This window comes from Sarcophilus harrisii, chromosome 2 (genome assembly GCF_902635505.1).
Source record: "Sarcophilus harrisii chromosome 2, mSarHar1.11, whole genome shotgun sequence".
In the NCBI taxonomy this organism is placed as follows: domain Eukaryota; kingdom Metazoa; phylum Chordata; class Mammalia; order Dasyuromorphia; family Dasyuridae; genus Sarcophilus; species Sarcophilus harrisii.
The window spans coordinates 534,089,255-534,108,910 of record NC_045427.1 but is presented as its reverse complement, the minus strand read 5'-3'; the positions used below and the strand labels follow the sequence as shown (position 1 = coordinate 534,108,910).

The following is a 19,656-nucleotide window of genomic DNA, read 5'->3' as shown; positions in this document are numbered from 1 at the left end:
TCCAGGTCCCAGCTGGGGTTCGAGAGACTTTGTTAAAGCGGCAGGAACGCTCATCTAGAAACCAGCTAGTGACCCCGGTATCCTGGAGGCGAGGTAGAGTCTCTTGAGAGGGATTTTAGGTACTCGCGCTGCGACTCCTGAAAGGAGCCGCACCTCTGCGTCGCCGCGGGGCGGCGGCGGCGGCTGGAAAGCAGGTGGCCTGTGAGGGGGGACGGAAATGGGGGGTGAAGCCACCGCGGGCGCAGCTGCCCCTGCAGAGCACGGGGCCGAGGGCCGTGTCAAGAGTCTGGGGCTCGTGTTCGAAGACGAGCAGAAAAGCAGCTACTCGAGCGGCGAGACCGTGGCTGGCCATGTGTTACTGGAGACCACTGAGCCGCTGGCCCTCCGAGCGCTCCGCTTGGAGGCCCAGGGCCGGGCCCGGGCCAGCTGGAGTCAGTGCCCCGGACACCACCGGCTCGACGCTTCGGGGTCGCTGGCAGCGGAGGTGGAGTACCTAAACATCCGCCAGAGCCTCCGGGAGCCAGCTGCAGGTGAGGGGCCCGCGCGGGGCCGTAGGGCAGAGGGGGGCGGGGCTCCCGGGAAGTGGGCAAGGTGTGGACAAAGTTGGATGGGGTAGAGGAGAACGAACCTAAGCTGTTTGGGGGGAGAGGCCGCTCGGGGAATGTGGAAAACGCGGAGCGGGGGCGGGGGGCAACAGTGAGGTAGAGCTGGGGGCGAGGGGCAACAAGGAGAAGGAGTGACCGGGAGAAAGAGGTCGAGTGGGAGTAGGGGAGGGGGCCAAAAAAAAGAATAAGGCCTAGTTGGCGGGACTTGGGGGGAGTGGGAGGGGCAGGAGCGGCAGTGAAGTGGAATGGGGCCGACCTGGTAGGGGAGGAGGGGGATGGCGAGAGAGGGAAGTTAACCAGGGAGGGGGAGGGGGAAGGAAGGAGTGGTAAAAGGGCTTGAAGCCTGTCGGGGCAGGGGAGGTGGGAGTAAGGAACGGTGGCAGAAATGGTCGGAGAGGATGGGGAGGACAAGGCAGGAAGATAAGGAATTCAGGATTGGGGGATGGAGAACTGGGCAAAGGAGGTCCGGCCTGGAGGTGAGAGGAGGTGGAAGGGATGTCCTGGAGATGGGAAACAGAGGCCATCAATCAACTCTTACTGGAGGCCCATTTAGAGAATCTTTGGTGAGGCAGGAGTGCTAGAGGAAAGGTAGAGGGTAAAGGACCAGAAAGGGAACCGAATGTCACCAAATTCATTGATGGATAATGACCAGCGGGATAAAAGAACCAAAGCAAGTCTGGGGAGGAAAAAAACAACTGGGGTAGCACTTGATAGAAATCTTCAAGTATTTTAAAGGCTTTCAATTAAGAGTGATTAGACAGGGGAGGAAATGTGAAGGTTACCAGGTAGTAAAATAGAAAAGAGTAAAGGAAAAGGCTGGGAAGAATGATGTGGGGAGAGTTTTGGAAGGAGTGATAAGGAATGTATAATTAAAAGGGGAGCGTTGTGAAGGAGTTAGGGAGGAGTCACTGAGATGGAACAAACACCACCTAGAATATTGAGTTCAAAAGGAAAGTTATAAACAAAGGTTAAGTAAGATCCGAAGGACCTATTTAGAAGCCAGCAAAGATCAGAAAATATTAGTAAAGGTATTTGTGATGGAGACTACTTAAAGGCTTTGAACAGAAAATATAGAAGCCTTGACTTGTAATCTTGGCCAAATAACTTCACTAAAAAGAGTGAGAACCCTAGAATTAGATTTCTTTGGTACCTGAAAGATTATCTAGCACGCCTCAACTTTTACATAAGAAGAAACTGAGACCAGGATCAATAACAGTGTTTTTACCTATTGTAATAAAGAGTATTAAAGTCAGGATTTAAATTCAGTTATTTTGATTCCAAAGCACTTTAACACACCATGATATCTGGCTTTGGAAGGACGCTCCAGATAGAACTGATAGCTCAAATTACAATTTTTGTTTATTGCAAATAAAGCCTTAAAATTACCTTTACACTGAATTTTATTGGATATTTTTTAAAATGTAATTTTTATAAACAGTGTACATATAAAATATGAACATTGGTTTAATCTGAAAATTTAACCAAACTTTTTAAGCTGTGTAAATATGAGCAATGATTATTAATGCTATTCCTTTGGATTCTTGATCTCATTATATGGGTAATAAAATGATCTGAGAGCAAGAAAGATAGCTCAAGAGATCATCTAGTTAAAAAGCTGTACCCAAATATGAGTTTCATCTATGTCATCCTCTACAGATGAATTTGTTGCTTCATCCATATATCTCAGGATGAGAGCTACACTTCTCAAAGGGAGTGGATTACATTTTTGGATTATTTTAATTGTTAGAGCATTTTTCCTTATTGAAATGAATCTTGCCTCTTTCTTATTTCTACTTTTTGATAAAGTACCCTAAAGTTATTCATAACTTTAAGGTTATCTTTACATATTGAAATAATAAAATCAGAATTTTTAGCAACTTAATTGCTAGGGTAAGAAAGCTCTTGACAATCCTGTTATTTGATTCAATTCATTAAACATGTATTAAGCCTCTATTATGTGGAAACACTGGGGGAGATGCAAAAATAAATTGTTGTTGAAGACAGAGCTTCAGCTCTATTTAACCTTAGGGAAATGCAAATATAATTTCATTCCCTGTCATATTTCATACCAGGGAGTCAGGCTTGGCAAACATTTGTGTGTTGCTTAGCAAACATCTCTATGTAAATGCCTTTGATCAAAGCAGAAAACTTTAATTAGATAAGCAATGAGCACAATTCATAAATTGATTAATTGTTGAAGATGTGAAACTATAAACATTTGAATAGAAAGTAGTTTCATTAAAATTATTGCAACCATTTTATATTTCCCTTTACATTGTTTTTCCTAATTGTATTTTTAAACAGTTTGAGTCTTGTTTCAAAATGCATATCACATAATTTCAGTTTTCAGTGCAAAGAAAGTGTCATTAAAATCAGATATGTGTTGTAGTTCAATAGCTCAGTCCTGTGTTGCAGGAGTTTTCCTGTGGTACTTAAGACTTTGTCAGGTTGGTGAAATAACTTCTCTATCTGTAAAAGTTTTTTACATTGCAAGATGCTTTTTAAGCATATAATGATGTTAAAGAATATTGTGTGCTTATATCTCTTTAATATCTGTACTCTTAAGATAGTAACTTATGATATCTCTATCAACAAGGGTGAGTGTGTATAACTTGAAACAGGGTTACCTTTTAAAAGTATTCATTCACTGTATTTGTTGAAGGCATCCACCATTGTCATGGAGTTTTATTCCAGAACCTCTAATGCATTAAAGCTATTCTATATAGTGATGAGTCCTCTAGATAATCCTATTTAAAGATGACATTGCATCGATTTTATCAAGGCCCAAGACATTTTAATACCTCCTGAATGAGAGCCATGATTTCTTAGAATTTTTCAGTCAACTATACTAGAAAAACCAAAAAAAGAATACTTATTTGTTCAAATATAAACAGTTGTAGAGATAACCAATAGAATTTATCCATTGATACACTTATTTAAGGTAGAAATTAGAAATGGATAATGAGCTTGACTCCAAATTCAACAAAAATAGTAAAAAAAAAAAAAAAAAAGAAAAAAAGAAAAAGAAAGAAAGAAAAGAAAAAAAAGATAGAACTTGCTTTCAAAAAACCTGCATAATTCTTGTAATAGTTCTAAACTCCTCCATGAAACAAAAACCCTTTTAAAAAGACCTCCATTTGTTACATTTTTATGAAGTTGTATGACAATGAATCACTGAGAACCATTAAATAATTAAAGTTGAGAATCTCTTAAAGGTCAACAGAGAGGCATGCCACAGGAGTGGAATGAACTGAAATTTATTGTATAGCAAAGAAATTATTGAGGGTGAAGGGAAGGAGTGATGGGAAGTCTATTAGAAAAATAACAAAAATAGCCAATCATATAATGACAGTAAGAGAAAATGGATGGACAACCTGCTTTCCATTGATCTTTATACAATATCAAGAGATGGGAAGAAGAATTCCAACATGTTGGAGACCCACTGTGATGACATTATAGGAATCCATGGAAAAAGGTCATAAAGGATGAGAAGACATGGATTCATTGAAGTCTGTTGTTGTTGGAGGGAACTTTCAGCATGAATAAGACCCCATATCCTTTGGCATATTGGATGTTGGGGCATAGATTATTGGATAGTCCTATGAGGAAGACTGAGAAGGTGAAACTGCTCTTAGTTCTTCCATTTATCTCTTGCCTCTTAGTCTTCCATGTAAAATTATCATTCTACATGCCTTCTAAGTGTAAAAATATTCCAGGATTCTATCCTGATTCCTCTTTTGTCTATCTACTTTCTCTCTTTGTGGTCTCAAGTCCAGGATGTTCAGTCATATTCTCTATTGTAGATGACTACCAAATTTCCCATATTTTTCTCAAAAGCTTGCCTCACATTACCAACTAACTAACCTACTCAGCATGTGTAGCTCATATTCTCCCTTCTGACATCTGCCCTCATACTATTCTTCCCCCCCCAAAAAAAAAAAAAAAAAAAACAATAGATCTTAACTTCCCTATTATTTCTATGGAGGGTGCCACTATTCCTCCAATCAAAAACTTCCTCACCTCTTCATATTTACATATGAACACCCTTGCCTCTCTCCCTACCCCTTATTAAGTCAGGTGCCACATTGTATTTCAGTGCCACCTCTTATCTGTCCCTTTCTTTACCCACAGTGCAGTTTAGGGCTTCATCACCTTTCACCTGGACTATTGCAGTTTTTTTTAATAATTCTCCCTGCCTTCATTTTCTTCATTTTCCAAACAGTTTTAAAATTTCTCTCCCCAAAGCAGTTTTATCTGTATCACTCACCTGCTCAAGAATCCTCATTGGCTTCCTATAGTCTCCAGACAAAAATATTAATTCATTTTTCTTTGGTGTTAGAAATCCTTCATAATTTACTCCAACCTATATTTTGGAAGTGATTTGATATTTTCTTTTGCATATTTGCCAAACCATTCCCTTTCCTGTACCTAGTACATGACATTCCATTTTACCTTTCTACCTTTTCATAGACTGTCATTTATGTCTTCCTGCCTCATTTTGCCTAGCTGATTTCAAAGCTGTACTCAAGTGTCTTTTCTTCTAGAGATTTTTCCTATCTCCACAATTGTTAGAACTGTTCCTCAAAGAAATTACTTTATATTTACCTTGTGTACCTAGAAGAATTTAAGCTCCCTGAGAACAGGGATTTTTTGTTTTTGTTGTATACCTAGTGTTGAACACAATGTTTGGCACATTATAGATAACCAATAAATATTTGTTTATTTAAATGAATTGGTTGACCACCAATTCTGTTGTTCATATAAACTGGAATCTTTGCTGTGGGCCTTTTACTCTTTTTCTCTCTGTTTTATTTGTTGACTTCATCAATTTTCTTGAGTTTAATTATCTCTTAAAATTGACTTCCACATCTTTAAATATATCTGTAAGTCTCTTTCTGAATTTTGTTTCTATTATCACTGACTGCTTCTTGGAAATATCAAACTGGATTTCCTGTACATACCCCAAATTCAATATGAACAAAACTTTCTCCCCAAAGCCTACCTCCTCTTCTGAATCTCCCTATTTCTCTTAGCATATTTAGCTATTCATGTTTACAGCAATCAATGTTGTTATTCTCTCTTAACCTGCATATCCAATCAGTTACCAAATCATGTTGATCCTACCTCCATAATATTTCTCATGACCCTTCTGTCTTCTTTATTACTATTCTAGTTCAGGCTTTCATGATCTCTCCACCTGGAATAATTCATTGTTTGTTTTTTGGGGAAGAGTCCCCTTTCAAATCTCTTCCCAGTGTTTTCCATCATCCACATAGCTACTAGAGTGATTTTCCTAACACATAGGTCTAAGGTCATTCCCTTAGTTCAAAGCTTCTTAAACTTTGGGTCACCACGCAAAATGGGGTTGCATAACTGAATGTGAGAATCACAAAATTATGATTTATCATCAATAAATGTTTTTGTGTATATATTTTAAATATATATATCCAGGGTTGCATAAAAATTTCTCAGACAAAAAGGGCTAACGAGTGGGAAGAGTTTATGAATCCTTGCTCTAGTCAGTAAATTCCATTGGCCCCTTATTTCTTCTAAGATGAAATATAGGCTCCTTTGACATTTAAGCCTATTTGCAACCTGACTCCATACTATCTTGTCAGCCTTATTAGATGATGTATTTTTTCCCATGTGCTCTATAATTCAGCCAATTGATTGTCTTAATCCTCACTATATTCTAAATTATATCTCCATGCCTTTGGACAGGATTTCCCCAGGCCTAGAATGTACTCCCTTTTTACATTTATTTCCTGGTATCTGATTTCCTGGGATCATGCCTGAGCAGTATCTTTTTCAAAAGAATTTTTTGGGCCCCCAACAACTGCTAATACCTCTATTCCCAAATTTACCTTTTATCTTTGCTTTTGTGTTCATATTTTTTCCCTATTATAATTCCTTTCTTCTTAGAAAGAAGGTACTCTTTCACTCTTATCTTTAGAGCCCCCAGCATATAGCATAATACCTAGCACATAATAAGCCTTGAATAAATAAAAAGAGATGTTTTACATTTGTGGTGGAAGTTACATAAATCATTCATATTTTCTGGTCTGACCTTGTCTTCCTTTTAGAGAATAAAATACATTTATGAGACAGCTGCCTAGAGTGGGAAAAAGTGCATTCTCTCGTTCATGAACTAAAAGAAAAGGTAACTAGCCAGAAGGGAATATCTAAATTTTAGTTGTTTGCTTACCTACAAAATGAATATGGCCTTCTTACTGTCAGCTCTCACTTCTTAGTAACTAAGCTAAAGCATCCATATAAAAGAACCTGAATACCATTTGGAAGACAATATAATATCCTAAAGGAGATATACACCTGAAAGTGAGGTCCAGCTGAGTTCTACCATGAACCAACTGTGTAAGATGAGTAACACACTTCTAGGTTTCAGTTTCTTCATTTCTTGAATACAGGAATTGGACTAGGTGATCTCTAAGATTGTTTCTAAGTTCTAAAATAATATATATTATTTTATTATATGTTTTATATATATAATTATCTTATTATATATAAAATCATATATATGTATATATTTTGGGGAAAGATTACCATGTAATACTCACTATTTCTTTACTCCCCAAGTTTTCCAAAGAATTCACAGAGTAAACAAAGCAAGAATTTATTTTCATTAACTTATTGACTTACAACTAAAATTGTCATGTGTGTACCTCCTTGTGCATTTAAGAAAAAAATTAATAATGAAAAAGTATTTCTTTACTACCTTCAGTTTTCAGATAGAATTTTAACAGATGTTTCGTTTAAAAAAAAAACTTTAAAAAGACGTTATATTAGAAACTGATTTTATATGTAGTTTAGTGTCTTTTTAAGGTATATTTATATATTAAATTTAATAGGGTAGTAACAGCTCAGTGTTTGCTTGTTATATGCATTTTATATCTCATAAAAAGGTAAAATTTTTACTTTCTCAGGTTAATAAACTTTTTGTCTTTAGTAGCAAAAGAAATTTCAAAGGAAGCAGAACTTGTTTGTAACAAGAAAATTTGTTGATTTTATATTAGAATGACTTAAAATATCTATAAAAATAAATATCTAATTTTTAAATAATTTTTATAGGTGAAGGCATCATTTTATTACAACCTGGAAAACATGAATTTCCATTTAGCTTTCAACTCCCATCTGAGTAAGTAAAGCCTATCTAAATTTTGGTTCTTTCCCTTTAAAATAATTAGACGATAGCTAGCAAGAATCTTTGTCTCTTACATTTTACACTTTTATTCATCAAATAAACATTTTCTGTTTGCTTTTTCTCAGAAGTGAAAATATACTGACAAAGCAATATTATTAAAGATTATTTTATATTTAATGTAAGATAAGAAAATTGCCATGGAGTCCAGAAAACCCACTTTTGAGTTCTTCTAATACCTACTAGTTATATGATCATTTATGATCTTTCATTTGTCCAGCCAGTCTTCTTAAGACTATTGTGCATAAACAGTATACATCAGGCCACACTCTGGTTTTCCCAGTAAAGATGAACTGGCATGTCCAGATAGCCCTGCATCTTCTCTCTGCTGATGCCATTACCCCACGCCCTTGCATCTCCCACCCATCAGCCTCATGTAAAACAAACTTGTAAATTAATTCCATGTCCAACAAATTTATTAGTTTTATCTCTTATTTATGAAAGTGTTTAGAGCTATAAAATTTCTCAGTATTGTTTTAGCTGCATCCCATGAACTTTGATATATTGTCTCATATGTCTTTTTCTTTGGTGAAATTTTCTATTTCTATAATTGTTTTATAACCACCAATTCTTTATAATTATGTTACTCTTCAATTACTTTTTAATATTTATCAAACTATAATGTGTGGTGTTTATTTCAGGCCTTTGGTAACATCATTCACTGGAAAATATGGCAGTATTCAATACTCTGTGAGAGCAATCTTGGAACGGCCTGTGGTACCCGACCAAAGTATAAAAAGAGAACTCCAGGTTATTAGTCATATTGATGTCAACACACCAGCTTTATTAGTAAGAAATTTTTTTTAATTATAACTACACAAAATATTTTAAACTAAGATTTAGCCAATTTGTTGACGATATGACCTGTCACTTTCTGACTATTTAAAGAGTGTAATTTTGTAACCCATAAGCATTCACCATAAATAGATGATCGTAGGCCGGGCAAATTATGATTTGTGTAAATGTGTTAATACTATTGATTATATCCTTGCTGTTCAGAATTTCTTTTGCCAGAAAGTTATGCAAGCTTGAAATGCATTAATAAAGCTTAATAATAATAATGCACAAGCATAAAGTAGTTACTTTTATCAGAGCAACTATATTCATAGGGCTGTAGTGTCCTAAGCTCTTCAATAATAGTAGGTTGAGAAACAGTAATTATAGTAGAGTATTAATCATGCTTAGCCTGTTATTTAAGCTCTGGCCATTATGCTGTGTATCCTTCCATTTTGCATGTCATTTTCTAACATTAAGTAAGTGCACACAGCTGCTGCAGAGAGCCTTTCAGTTATCATTTCCTTATGACAGATTTGGCCACATTAAAGCATTGAACTTCTAATAATCACTAGAAATACTGTAGAATGATAAGGAAGATCAGACTATAAGTAACAACAGAATGGGCAAGATGGGAGCTAATGAGCTAGATTCTTTTATCTAAACCCATATTATCAAAATAATATAAAATTATACCTTGCACTTTCATGATAGCTAGTAGGACCTAATGGTTCTACATTTAAATATGAATGAATGATTTTTTTTTTACTTCATAGAAAATGCTAGATAATTTAAACTTTCTATCATGATGTGACTATGATGTATTTTTAGTATCAAGATTATTTTACTACTCTTAGGGATTCTGTTAATTTAAAGATGAGGAAAAGAAGTTAAGATTTGATATGCAGTCACTATAAAAGTAAATATAAAGCTTGTCTTGATAATTTTTAGGTAGTTGTAAGACTCTTTTTGTTATATACGATGAACTAGTCGATAGCAGAGCCAATCAGTCACTGTGAGATGCTTTACTAAAGATATGATTTCCCTTGATCATACTGCAGTCTACATAGATCACAAAATAATCAGAGGTAGCAGACTAGTAATAAGACAATCTGATTATTTAAAATCACATATCCTTGACTTCAGTGTACTAACTGTACAGTTTTCTTATAAGTGAGAAATATATTTTATTAACTTTAATAACCCCTTAATGGAAATTTTACATAAATAGTTTCAAGGAAGGATTCTTAACCTGGGTATGTGAACTTTTTTTTTTTAATTGGGTGAGGGAGAGAGGAAAGAGAAATGAGCATATGTAGAAATCTTAATGATGTGCTAGAGCCACATTACTGTATTTCTCTGTGTTTCATTTCCTTTGTAATCTTTGTATTTTATATATTTAAAAACATTCTGAAAAGGAACCCAAATTTCACAAGACTGATAAAGGCAAGTGTGGAGGGGGTATCCCAGAACCCCTCCCCCCCCAAAAAAAATTAAGAACTAATGCTTTACAATCCGTTTGATAAATAATAGGAAAAAAAATGACAGATACTCTTTACATGTCTCACTCCATCACTTTGGCTACAAACATCTTAAAAGAAACCATCTTTTTATTTAACAATAAAGCTTAGCTGTAGTACCTTTGTAAATTGATGGCAGTGTCTAGTGCCATAGCTTCCTGATTATTACAGAAAATAATAATGTGTTTAGACCCTCAAAACTCATTATGCTATTTATATTACTGCATAATTGATAAGACAATTTTAGTTAAGAAAGGAAAGCCTATGATTTCATATTTCTCAGCTAAAAATTGATAATGCCCAAATGTCTGAGAATTCCATTGCATGTTATTACATCTTGTTCTCCTCACTCATCCTCATATGTTGACAAAGTCTTAAGGTTATTTTTGTTTATGAACTATTTTTAAATTAATTATCCTTTAAGTTAATAGGTTGTTTACCCAAATAGACTTTTTAAATATTGTATGGTTACTAAAAATTATGTTCACAGAATAAATGCTTGCATAGAGTGATTGCCATTATATTAATATATATGAATCTTAACATTCAGTTGAGAAATGGGGTGGATATTCTCATCTTATTTTTCAAGAAAGGAAATAAGATCCAGCAGAGTATGATTGTACTACTGCATATTATCATGTACTACATATATCTTAAGCAGGTTATAGCATAAAAGATGAAAGGAACAAAACAAAAAGAGAACTTGTGGTGAATTAACTAGTTTTTTTAGCTGTCATTTAAATGTTTCAGAAGAAACATGATTTAATTGATTTGGATACATCTTTCACCAGAGAAGATTTCAATCTCTTCAATTTGTAGATTATCTTTCTGGATTCCTTTAGCCATTCTCCTGGTGATATCTTTAGACCACACAAATATATTTGCTGTCACTGGCCTTTCCATCTTGGTAGGAATTGGCAAGATTTATGCTCACGAACATAATCTTAGAACACAGGATCAGTACTATGTCCATGAAAATATATTAAATAGATCTTATGTCCTACTTATTATATCATAGTCCATATTACAAGTGAACATAAATGTGAGTTTTTTAGTAAGTGTTGTGCATTTTTAGGAAAATTGTCTTCTGTTGTTTTTAATGAAAATTCTTGTATTTTACATTAAGACACCTGTATTGAAAAGTCATGAGAAAATGGTTGGCTGTTGGTTTTTCACTTCTGGCCCAGTCTCATTGAGTGCCAAAATTGAGAGAAAGGGATATTGTAATGGTAAGGAAAAAAAAATTTTTTTTTCATCTTTTAAATGTCCAGGTAGAAAACTAATCAGCATTTAATTAACTTAGAAATAGTTTTAAAAAGATGGAATAACAATTTAGAACAATTCCATTATTAATTTCCATTATTAAGGAAATTAAAGAAAAGATCTGATACATGCTGGTATCAGTACTATTTGTGTAGTTTTTCATGCCTGTATAAAACACTATTAATGACACCTTTATTTTGTAAATGCATGAATGGGCTCCAGTAAAGTTTAGTCACAAAAAGTCAGACTTAATTATTCTGAAATAATCTTAATTGCCAAGAAAATATATAATCATATATTTCAATACCTAAATTAAATTCACTTTAATTTAAATATTATTATCCATGTTGTTCATATGTTTTTGTTATATGAGTATTACATCTTGAATGTTGGACTCTATAAACAATTTGGTGGTATTACTTCTTTTTCCTGTGACTCTTCCTTTTTATCTTTTTTTTTTTTTGTAGTGTTAAGTTTAAAGATCCTTCTACTTTTTATACTTTTGAAATAACTTAGGATAAGGACTCGTATTTTAACAACATTTTTATTTCTTAGACACTATTGAATAAAATTGGTGATGTTTTATAATACATTAATGATAGAACTGAATCCTGTATTTGTATTCAAGTAAAGATGTTAATAATTAAACAACTTTGTAACTACACAATAGCAGTAAAATCAAAACAGTGAGCTTTCCAGTTGCCTTAGATTTGCAATTTTAGTTTAATGCCTTATTTTCTTCATTTTTAAGGGTGATATTGAATAATTAAGGCCAGTGTTTAATTCATATTGATCATTAATAATAAATTAATAGTCAAGTACTTATCATATATTAGTGTTGGGCTATTTCTGTGAAATAACAGTTATGTCAATAATTTGCATTTTGTTATTGCCTTCTATTAGGTGAAGCCATACCAATCTATGCAGAAATTGAAAATTGTTCATCTCGTCTAATTGTTCCCAAAGCTGCCATTTTTCAAACCCAGACTTATTTGGCCAGTGGAAAAACTAAGACTTTTCGTCAAATGGTTGCCAATGTTCGAGGAAATCATATCGCTTCTGGAAGCACAGATACATGGAATGGCAAGACTTTGAAAATTCCACCTGTTATACCATCCATCCTTGATTGCTGTATTATCAGAGTAGATTATTCCTTAGCTGTACGTATAAGTTTTTAGTGAAAATTAAAATACATAGACTAAAGTAATAAATGAGGTTATATTAATGTATATTTGTCCAGAAATTAATACCTGTGCAGAAGAAAGTTTAATTTTATTCCAATTTTATAGCAAAATTATAGAGTATTATGCAAGTTTGAATTTTACTATTAGGTGTTCACAGATATTATAGGCAAAGTAGAAAGAAGGATGAGGTACTAATTAAGCATGTGGAAAACTAATATATCTCAGTTGATACTTTTTGTATTAACCATAAAACCCATAACAAAATTGAAACCTTAAGCCTTTCTAATGATACATCTATCACACTTCCTTCTTATGTTGCTTGTCCTGAAAATTTGGGGTTCTGTAACTTTGACATCACGTTTCATATTTAAAAAAAATGCAAAAGTAAATTGTTTTAGAAGAGTAAATTTATATTGATATTGATCATGATTTCTGACCTAACTTTGTTGCATATTTTGTTTTAAATTTCTGGCATATAGGTATATATTCACATTCCTGGTGCTAAAAAGTTGATGCTAGAGTTGCCACTGGTAATTGGAACTATTCCATACAATGGTTTTGGGAGTAGAAACTCTAGTGTTGTTAGTCATTTTGGTGTGGACATGAGCTGGTTAACATTGACGCTGCCAGAACATCCTGAAGGTAATTACTGTATTTATTAATTCTGTAATTTTAAAAAGTTAGAATCATACTTTCAGAGATGGCAGGCATTTAGAGGTATCCTCAGGACAGAGTGTAACAGTCTATGCTCATTTCCCTTCTTGATAGGGTTATTGTATTAGAATTCAAAGTTTCACGAACCTTAGAGGTGGTCATCCAGTTCAACCTCTCTAACTTGTAAAATGATCACACAGATACTAAGCAATAGGACTAAAGTTTCAAAACCAGATCTTATTCCTATTAGACATAGGTATTTCAAATGCAGCATTTCCTAAGCATAATAGTTTATCTTCCTTGTAGCTCTTTCCTCCACCCAGTTTCTTAGTCATTGAATTTCACAATTTAGGAATTGTCCTGTATATTGTTTCACACCTTTTCTTCATTTACATGGCCACCACAATAGTTTAGGCCGCCATCACCTCTTGCCTGGATCATCCAAGATAGTAACCTACTGGTAGGATTTTTATACCTTAAGTGATGGATGGGAAGCTTTTCTTCATTCCTATTGTTATGAATGTTCTCTCATTATCCTCAAATTATCTGTTTATGTATTGTGTTCCTTCGAGAGAATGTAAGTACTTTGAGGTCAGGGGAAGTTTTCATTTTGTCTTGTGATATACACAGTACCTTTTGATTAGGTACTTAATATTTATTAGATTGGATTGAATAGGATTGGGGAGACATAGTTAGAAATTACTTCTTACTATAAAGACTATAAGTTCTTATTGAATCTAAAGTTAATGAGAGCATTGGCTACCTTAAAAGAATCAGGAGTAGAATGGTTAGTCTCACTTTACTCTCCCTAATCACATCATGTCTGGAGTATTATCTTCAGTTTTGGTTGACATATTTAAAAAGAACATTGACAATATCTAGAAAGGATAACTAGAATAATAAAAGCACTGAAACCATGCCCTATGAGAATTGAACAAAAGAGAAGAAGCTATTTTTAACTTGAGAAAAGCTTAATAAGAAAAGTGACATCTCTCTTCAAGTAAGTAAAGGGTTATCTAAAGGAATTTTTGTTTTGGTTAGCACCAAAAGGGAACCTTAAGCAAATAGATATTACATAGTTTGATTCATTACAAGAAAAAGACATCTTGACAAATAGAGCTGCTCAAAAGTAGAATAGGTTGCCTTAGGACAGAATCAGTTTCTAATAGATCAGTAAACCATTTTCCTGTACAAGTAAAGATGTTTCTTCCAACTAAGGCTCTGTGATTTTTATAATAATTATAGCATATTTCTCTAAAGAAGTACTTTTAAAACTGGATCGACAAAACCATTCTTGAGAAATAATACAAGAAGCACTTTCTTTATTTTCCTCTATAAGGAAATCGAAACTAAAAGAGGTACTTGATTTAATTATCCAATCTTACAGCTTTCTGGAATAATCAAATTCCTTGTCTTTAGACAGCTAATAAGTGACAAATCTGAAATAAAGCATACAAATCCCAGCCAAATGCTATTAATGATATAAAACAATAGTAATATAAAGATACTTTCACGTAATATAGATGTTCCCTTTATTTTTTAAAGACAGAATATATAATTTGACCATGCTTGAGAAAGTTATTGTTAAAAGTCTAAAATTATGTATATAATGCCCCTCACTGTGTGATCATGGGCAAATCACTTAATGTTAAGAGTTTTCTGAAACCTTGTGAATTTATTGGCAACAGAGAAAATATATTTTGCACTAGTAGGAGAATTTCTTCCCTGGCAGGTTGCTATAGCTGTGAAATCTCAAGACTCAGTTTAAGGGGGGAGGGGATATTCAAAATTAGAAATCCAGAAGTTGTTCCACAAAAAGTAAATGGTCAAAGGCCTTGAACAAAGAGTTCCTAAAGGAACTACAAACTATTAATAATCTGTGAAAGAATACTCCAATAATAAGAGAATTTCAATTTAAAACTTTGAGGTATTTCCTCATGCCCTTCAAGTGGCAAAGGTAATGAAAAAGAATAGTCAGTGTTGCAAATGATGTGGAGAAATAGTTATATTAGTGCATTGTTGGAGCTGTGAATCAGTTAATTTATTTGGAAAGCAGTTCAGAATTATATCAATATTGTCACCCAAAAGATTATGCTGTTAGGCTCATACTATTGGGAGGCCTAGAAGAAAGGCACCATGTCTTAGGATAGAAAAAATGAGGACATACCCCGGCTTCCCCCCCCCCCCCACCCGAACTCTTTTATAGAAGTCCATAAATGTGGTATATATTGCATATATTTTGTGCAGTTTTTTTCTGTATGTTAATGTTTTGCTGATTTTTTTTTCTCCTTTTAAAAACTACTTTATTATATGGCATCACACTCTAAGAGGAAATAGAGAAGAATATTGGGAGAAATTTGGCGAAAAATCACTTATTTTTTAACATGTTCAAAGTAATCTTAGCTAAAAAAAATAGTCTGTTAAGTTTCTTGGTTTACTCCTGGCACTAAGATCTTATTAATTAAAGAACAGTGCATTGCACAAAATATTATTCTATCCAATATATTTGAAGATTCATTTTATTGATAGTAATTTGTACAGTATTATGAAACTAAAAATTGCTACCAAGAAAAAGGAAAAAAAGCGACTTTGAATTCAAAAAGCATACAAGTCAAATTATGGATGATTCAGTATACTTTTTTCCTGGAGTTTTAATTTTCTTAATTTTTTTTTCAAACTAATATGGTATATTTAGAATTTTCCTTGTATAAATCTGTAACTAAAGGTGCACAGCAAGGAAATTTAATAGTATATAATAAATGTTGAATGGAATGGGCAGTAGTTAACTATGTATAGACTGCTTTCATGGGAGCATAGAAATCATACATGTAATTAGTTATTTAATTTTTAGATTTGGGTACTTTTCTATTGCAGCACCACCAAATTACGCTGATGTGGTATCAGAAGAAGAATTTTCTAGACACATTCCTCCCTACCCTCAGCCAACTGATTGTCAGGAAGAAATATGCTGCCCTCTTTTTGCTTATATACAAGAATTCCGATTTCAGCCTCCACCTCTTTATTCAGAGGTAACGTATACTTGTTTCAGTCAGTTTCTCATTCTCAAATAATAAACATATTATCCTTCATAAATATTAATGTAGTAGACCTATCATTAAGAGATCATTTAAAAGATTTTCTGATAGTGATAGTGCCTTGATATAAATTTACATTGTCTTGTACTATTTCCTTATGGGCAATAATATGTATTTAAGATGATTAAGGTTAACTAAAGTTAGTCTGACCTTTTTTTTAAAAAAAGTTTCCCTCGTGGGCATATTGTATTCAAGACTTTGGTTCCAGATTTAAAGCACCTCAGTTAACTAGCCACTGATACACTGATATAAATATACATAAACTACAAAATTGTTCTAAAATCAGATGTTAAAAATCTTATTACATCTTTTCTTCTTCAGGTTGATCCACATCCTGGTGATATAGAAGAGACCCAAATTGTTTCATTTATGCTATGACTATTTCAAAAACTGCTGTGCAGTCATGATCAGATTAGATCATGAAATCTTTCCTGCTGCCTTTGTTGGGAAGGGCTATAGAAGTAGGGAAACTTAGCTTTCAGTAATCAGTTTTGAACATAAAAGCTAAAGAATGTAGAAGATGGAAAAAGTGGACACTTGATATGGACAAGTTTGCAAGAGGGCCCTTTAAATAATGGGATTGACCATATGAATATCAACTGAATGGAACTGTATGTACAGATGAAGGTGGAGTAAGTTAAGGAAAAGAATATTTGAGGAGACCACAAAGAAAGTGCTATATACATAATGGACACATAAGATGAATGTTTTAAGAGATTGTTTTCATTTCACTTTTACACAATCTAAAATTTTTGGGTTTCTATAAATAATAAATCAGCAACTGTCTTTTGTAGATAATAAACAAGGAAAAGGATATATATAAGCAGAAAATGATTGAATATAAAATTTAAAAGAACCTTCTCTACCAGTTCAAGGCTTTCTTGTTTTATATGCTGAAAAGGGTTATTTTTTTTTTATTCATCATCATGTTAATTAGACCAAATGAAGTAGTACAATTTAATTTCGCCCATGTTATTTGAAAATGCAGTTCATAAGTAGTAATTTATTTATACAGTATTATGAAACTAAAAATTATTCTGAGGATAGGAGTGGATTGATTTTAGAATTCAAAGGGAATATAGAATATAATTCAAATTTTGAATGTCTTCAGCATACTTTGCTATCCTGATGTTTTAGTTTTCTTACTGGTTTTCTCAAACTAACATGGTGGATTTAGGGTTTTTCTTGTTTTATATTTCTGTAACTAAAGGCATAGCAAGGAACTTTAGGAGTTTCTTGTAGATTTGATTTATATTCAACAGTTTTTCTTAAAACTACCTCTTTAGGAGTTGTAGTTACCTGCTGAGAGGTTATACACCTGAAGCCAAAAGTTGTAATGAAGCTTCTATTATTTACAGTATCAGATTCTATATTTTGAAATGGACTATTAAACTATTTAAAGACTAGAGTAAAATGAAGGTTAATATGTATATAAATGCATAATATGTAAAAACATATATGTAAATACATACATATAGTTAGATATAAGCAAGAAAGTAATAGTAAATGCCATACTTTCCCGAGAAGAGGAAGAAATCCTCTCTGAAAAAAAGCTTAAACTCTACATCAGAATGGCAGTGACTATTTTTCTAATGTTCCCATTCTTCAGTAATTCTACCTAAACTGCCTTTTTTTTTAAATTTGGTACAATATTTTATTATGTCCCTTAACCTCAGGATATTCAAATCATCATAACTTGTGTTGCTGCTAAAAGTTCATGCAGATCCCCTCTCCCCCCATTACCCTCATTATCAAAGTTAAGAATCTTTGTAGTTGAAGTACACTTTGGTATGGCAAATTGATGATCAGGTACTAAATTTCAGAAAGGTATAGGACTTCTATCATTTATTTTTCTGGTATATCAGGTGTTAGATTTAAATTTTAAGTAACAGAGTGTTTGTTTTCTATGTCATAAGGGTTTTGACTCAAGACCTTGGTGCTTTCCATAATCATTAACTACAATTAAAATAGAAACTTAATAAAGTTTAAATTATTTTCTATTTAAAAATCATAATCATTAATACGCAGGGATTTTTCTATTCATATCATATATATTTTTTCTTTGTTCAGAACATACCTCTCAATTATCCTCTCAATTATTTGAATTTTATAAGCACTTCTTTTAAGCCACTGTTTAAAGTCACAGTATAAAATTGTGCTACTTGAATTGTTAACTATCTAAATTATGCAACTTTTGAGTTATTAATATTTTAGGAAAATCGCATCTTCAATTAGTCCTTGTTTTGAAAATTGGTAATTTGCATGCTTATAAAAAAAAGATTGAGTTTTTCTATAATGCCAAAACAATTACTGTTTGGTTGAGAAATATTCCAAATCAAACTCCCAAGTACAGTTAAATTGGTTCTTTGGATTCACTTGACAGAATTAAGCATTTATTCAAACTTATTGTTTTGACACTATAAAAAGAATAAAATCATGTAATGCATGTATCATCAGTAGACAGTGACTTTAAAGCACAAGAAAAACATAGTGGAAAAATAAATGCAATTGCCTAATTTACTTGTATTTGATACAGCTGACTTTAACTTATTGTATAGTGTAAGACCATAAAATATTCACATTAAGAAAGATATTTGTCCAATTTAGAAAATCATAAAGGTTGTTATTGGCTTTGGACATTTACCTCAAGATCACTGGACAATATCACCTCAATATCAATATCAACCAAGAATATTCATTGAAGACTAAATGTGCTGCTCGGATGTGCTTAGTGTTCACATCTCTGTGGCTCTTATTTTGTTTTGCAAATGAACTCTGTGGCCTTAGAATTGTTTGCTTTAAAAATAATAATTAAAGTGGAAAATGTGTCTTGGCACATGCAATCTTTACAGGGCAAAAACCTTAATGCTTTCCTGTTTTGCACAATAAGCAAGAGGGTTTTTTTGTTTTGTTTTGTTTTTCCTTAAATGAGCTGTGAAATAATTTTTCAATTCAAAAAAGAAAAGCTCTTACAATATATTAACCCACAGTTTAAAAAAAAAAAAAAAGATTGTATTTTATATTCGAGTATGAACCCTATGGGTTCTTTTTGTTAATAAAAAAAAATGTTATAATGACCTCTGCTTGTCCTTTTTTCCAAAAAAACTTATAAACTCTTCTAATAATTGAATATAATTTTGATTATATAAGGTTCAGCATTTGAGTAATGAAATAATATGATATTGTTTAAAGTTTGTAGTTGGAGATAAAAAACTCGTAAAATTTCGTCATTTGTTAAAACCAAACAAAGAAAGGTATTTTTACATTAATAACCCCATGGTTAATGTATTGTCCTAGAGAACCCAGAAAATATGACAGTACAAAAATTAAAAGTCTAGGTGCTAT

At 33.2% G+C, this 19,656-nt stretch overlaps 1 protein-coding gene across 1 annotated transcript; it reads left to right on the top strand.

Moving 5' to 3' along the window:
- Positions 1 to 33: 33 nt before the first annotated feature.
- ARRDC4 (arrestin domain containing 4) lies at positions 34 to 19,388 on the top strand. The gene is made up of 8 exons (XM_031955526.1): positions 34 to 530; positions 7,692 to 7,758; positions 8,463 to 8,610; positions 11,242 to 11,344; positions 12,282 to 12,538; positions 13,042 to 13,204; positions 16,091 to 16,245; positions 16,633 to 19,388. Exons 1-8 carry the CDS (start codon positions 218 to 220, stop codon positions 16,687 to 16,689), a joined length of 1,263 nt encoding a protein of 420 aa, XP_031811386.1. The 5' UTR covers positions 34 to 217; the 3' UTR covers positions 16,690 to 19,388.
- Positions 19,389 to 19,656: the final 268 nt, after the last annotated feature.

Coding starts and splice junctions, on each gene's coding strand:
- ARRDC4 (XM_031955526.1), top strand. CDS start 218: ATGGGGGGTGAAGCCACCGCGGGCGCAGCTGCCCCTGCAGAGCACGGG. Junction 12,539..13,041: donor GAGTAGATTATTCCTTAGCT/GTACGTATAAGT, acceptor TCTGGCATATAG/GTATATATTCACATTCCTGG. Junction 13,205..16,090: donor GCTGCCAGAACATCCTGAAG/GTAATTACTGTA, acceptor TTTCTATTGCAG/CACCACCAAATTACGCTGAT.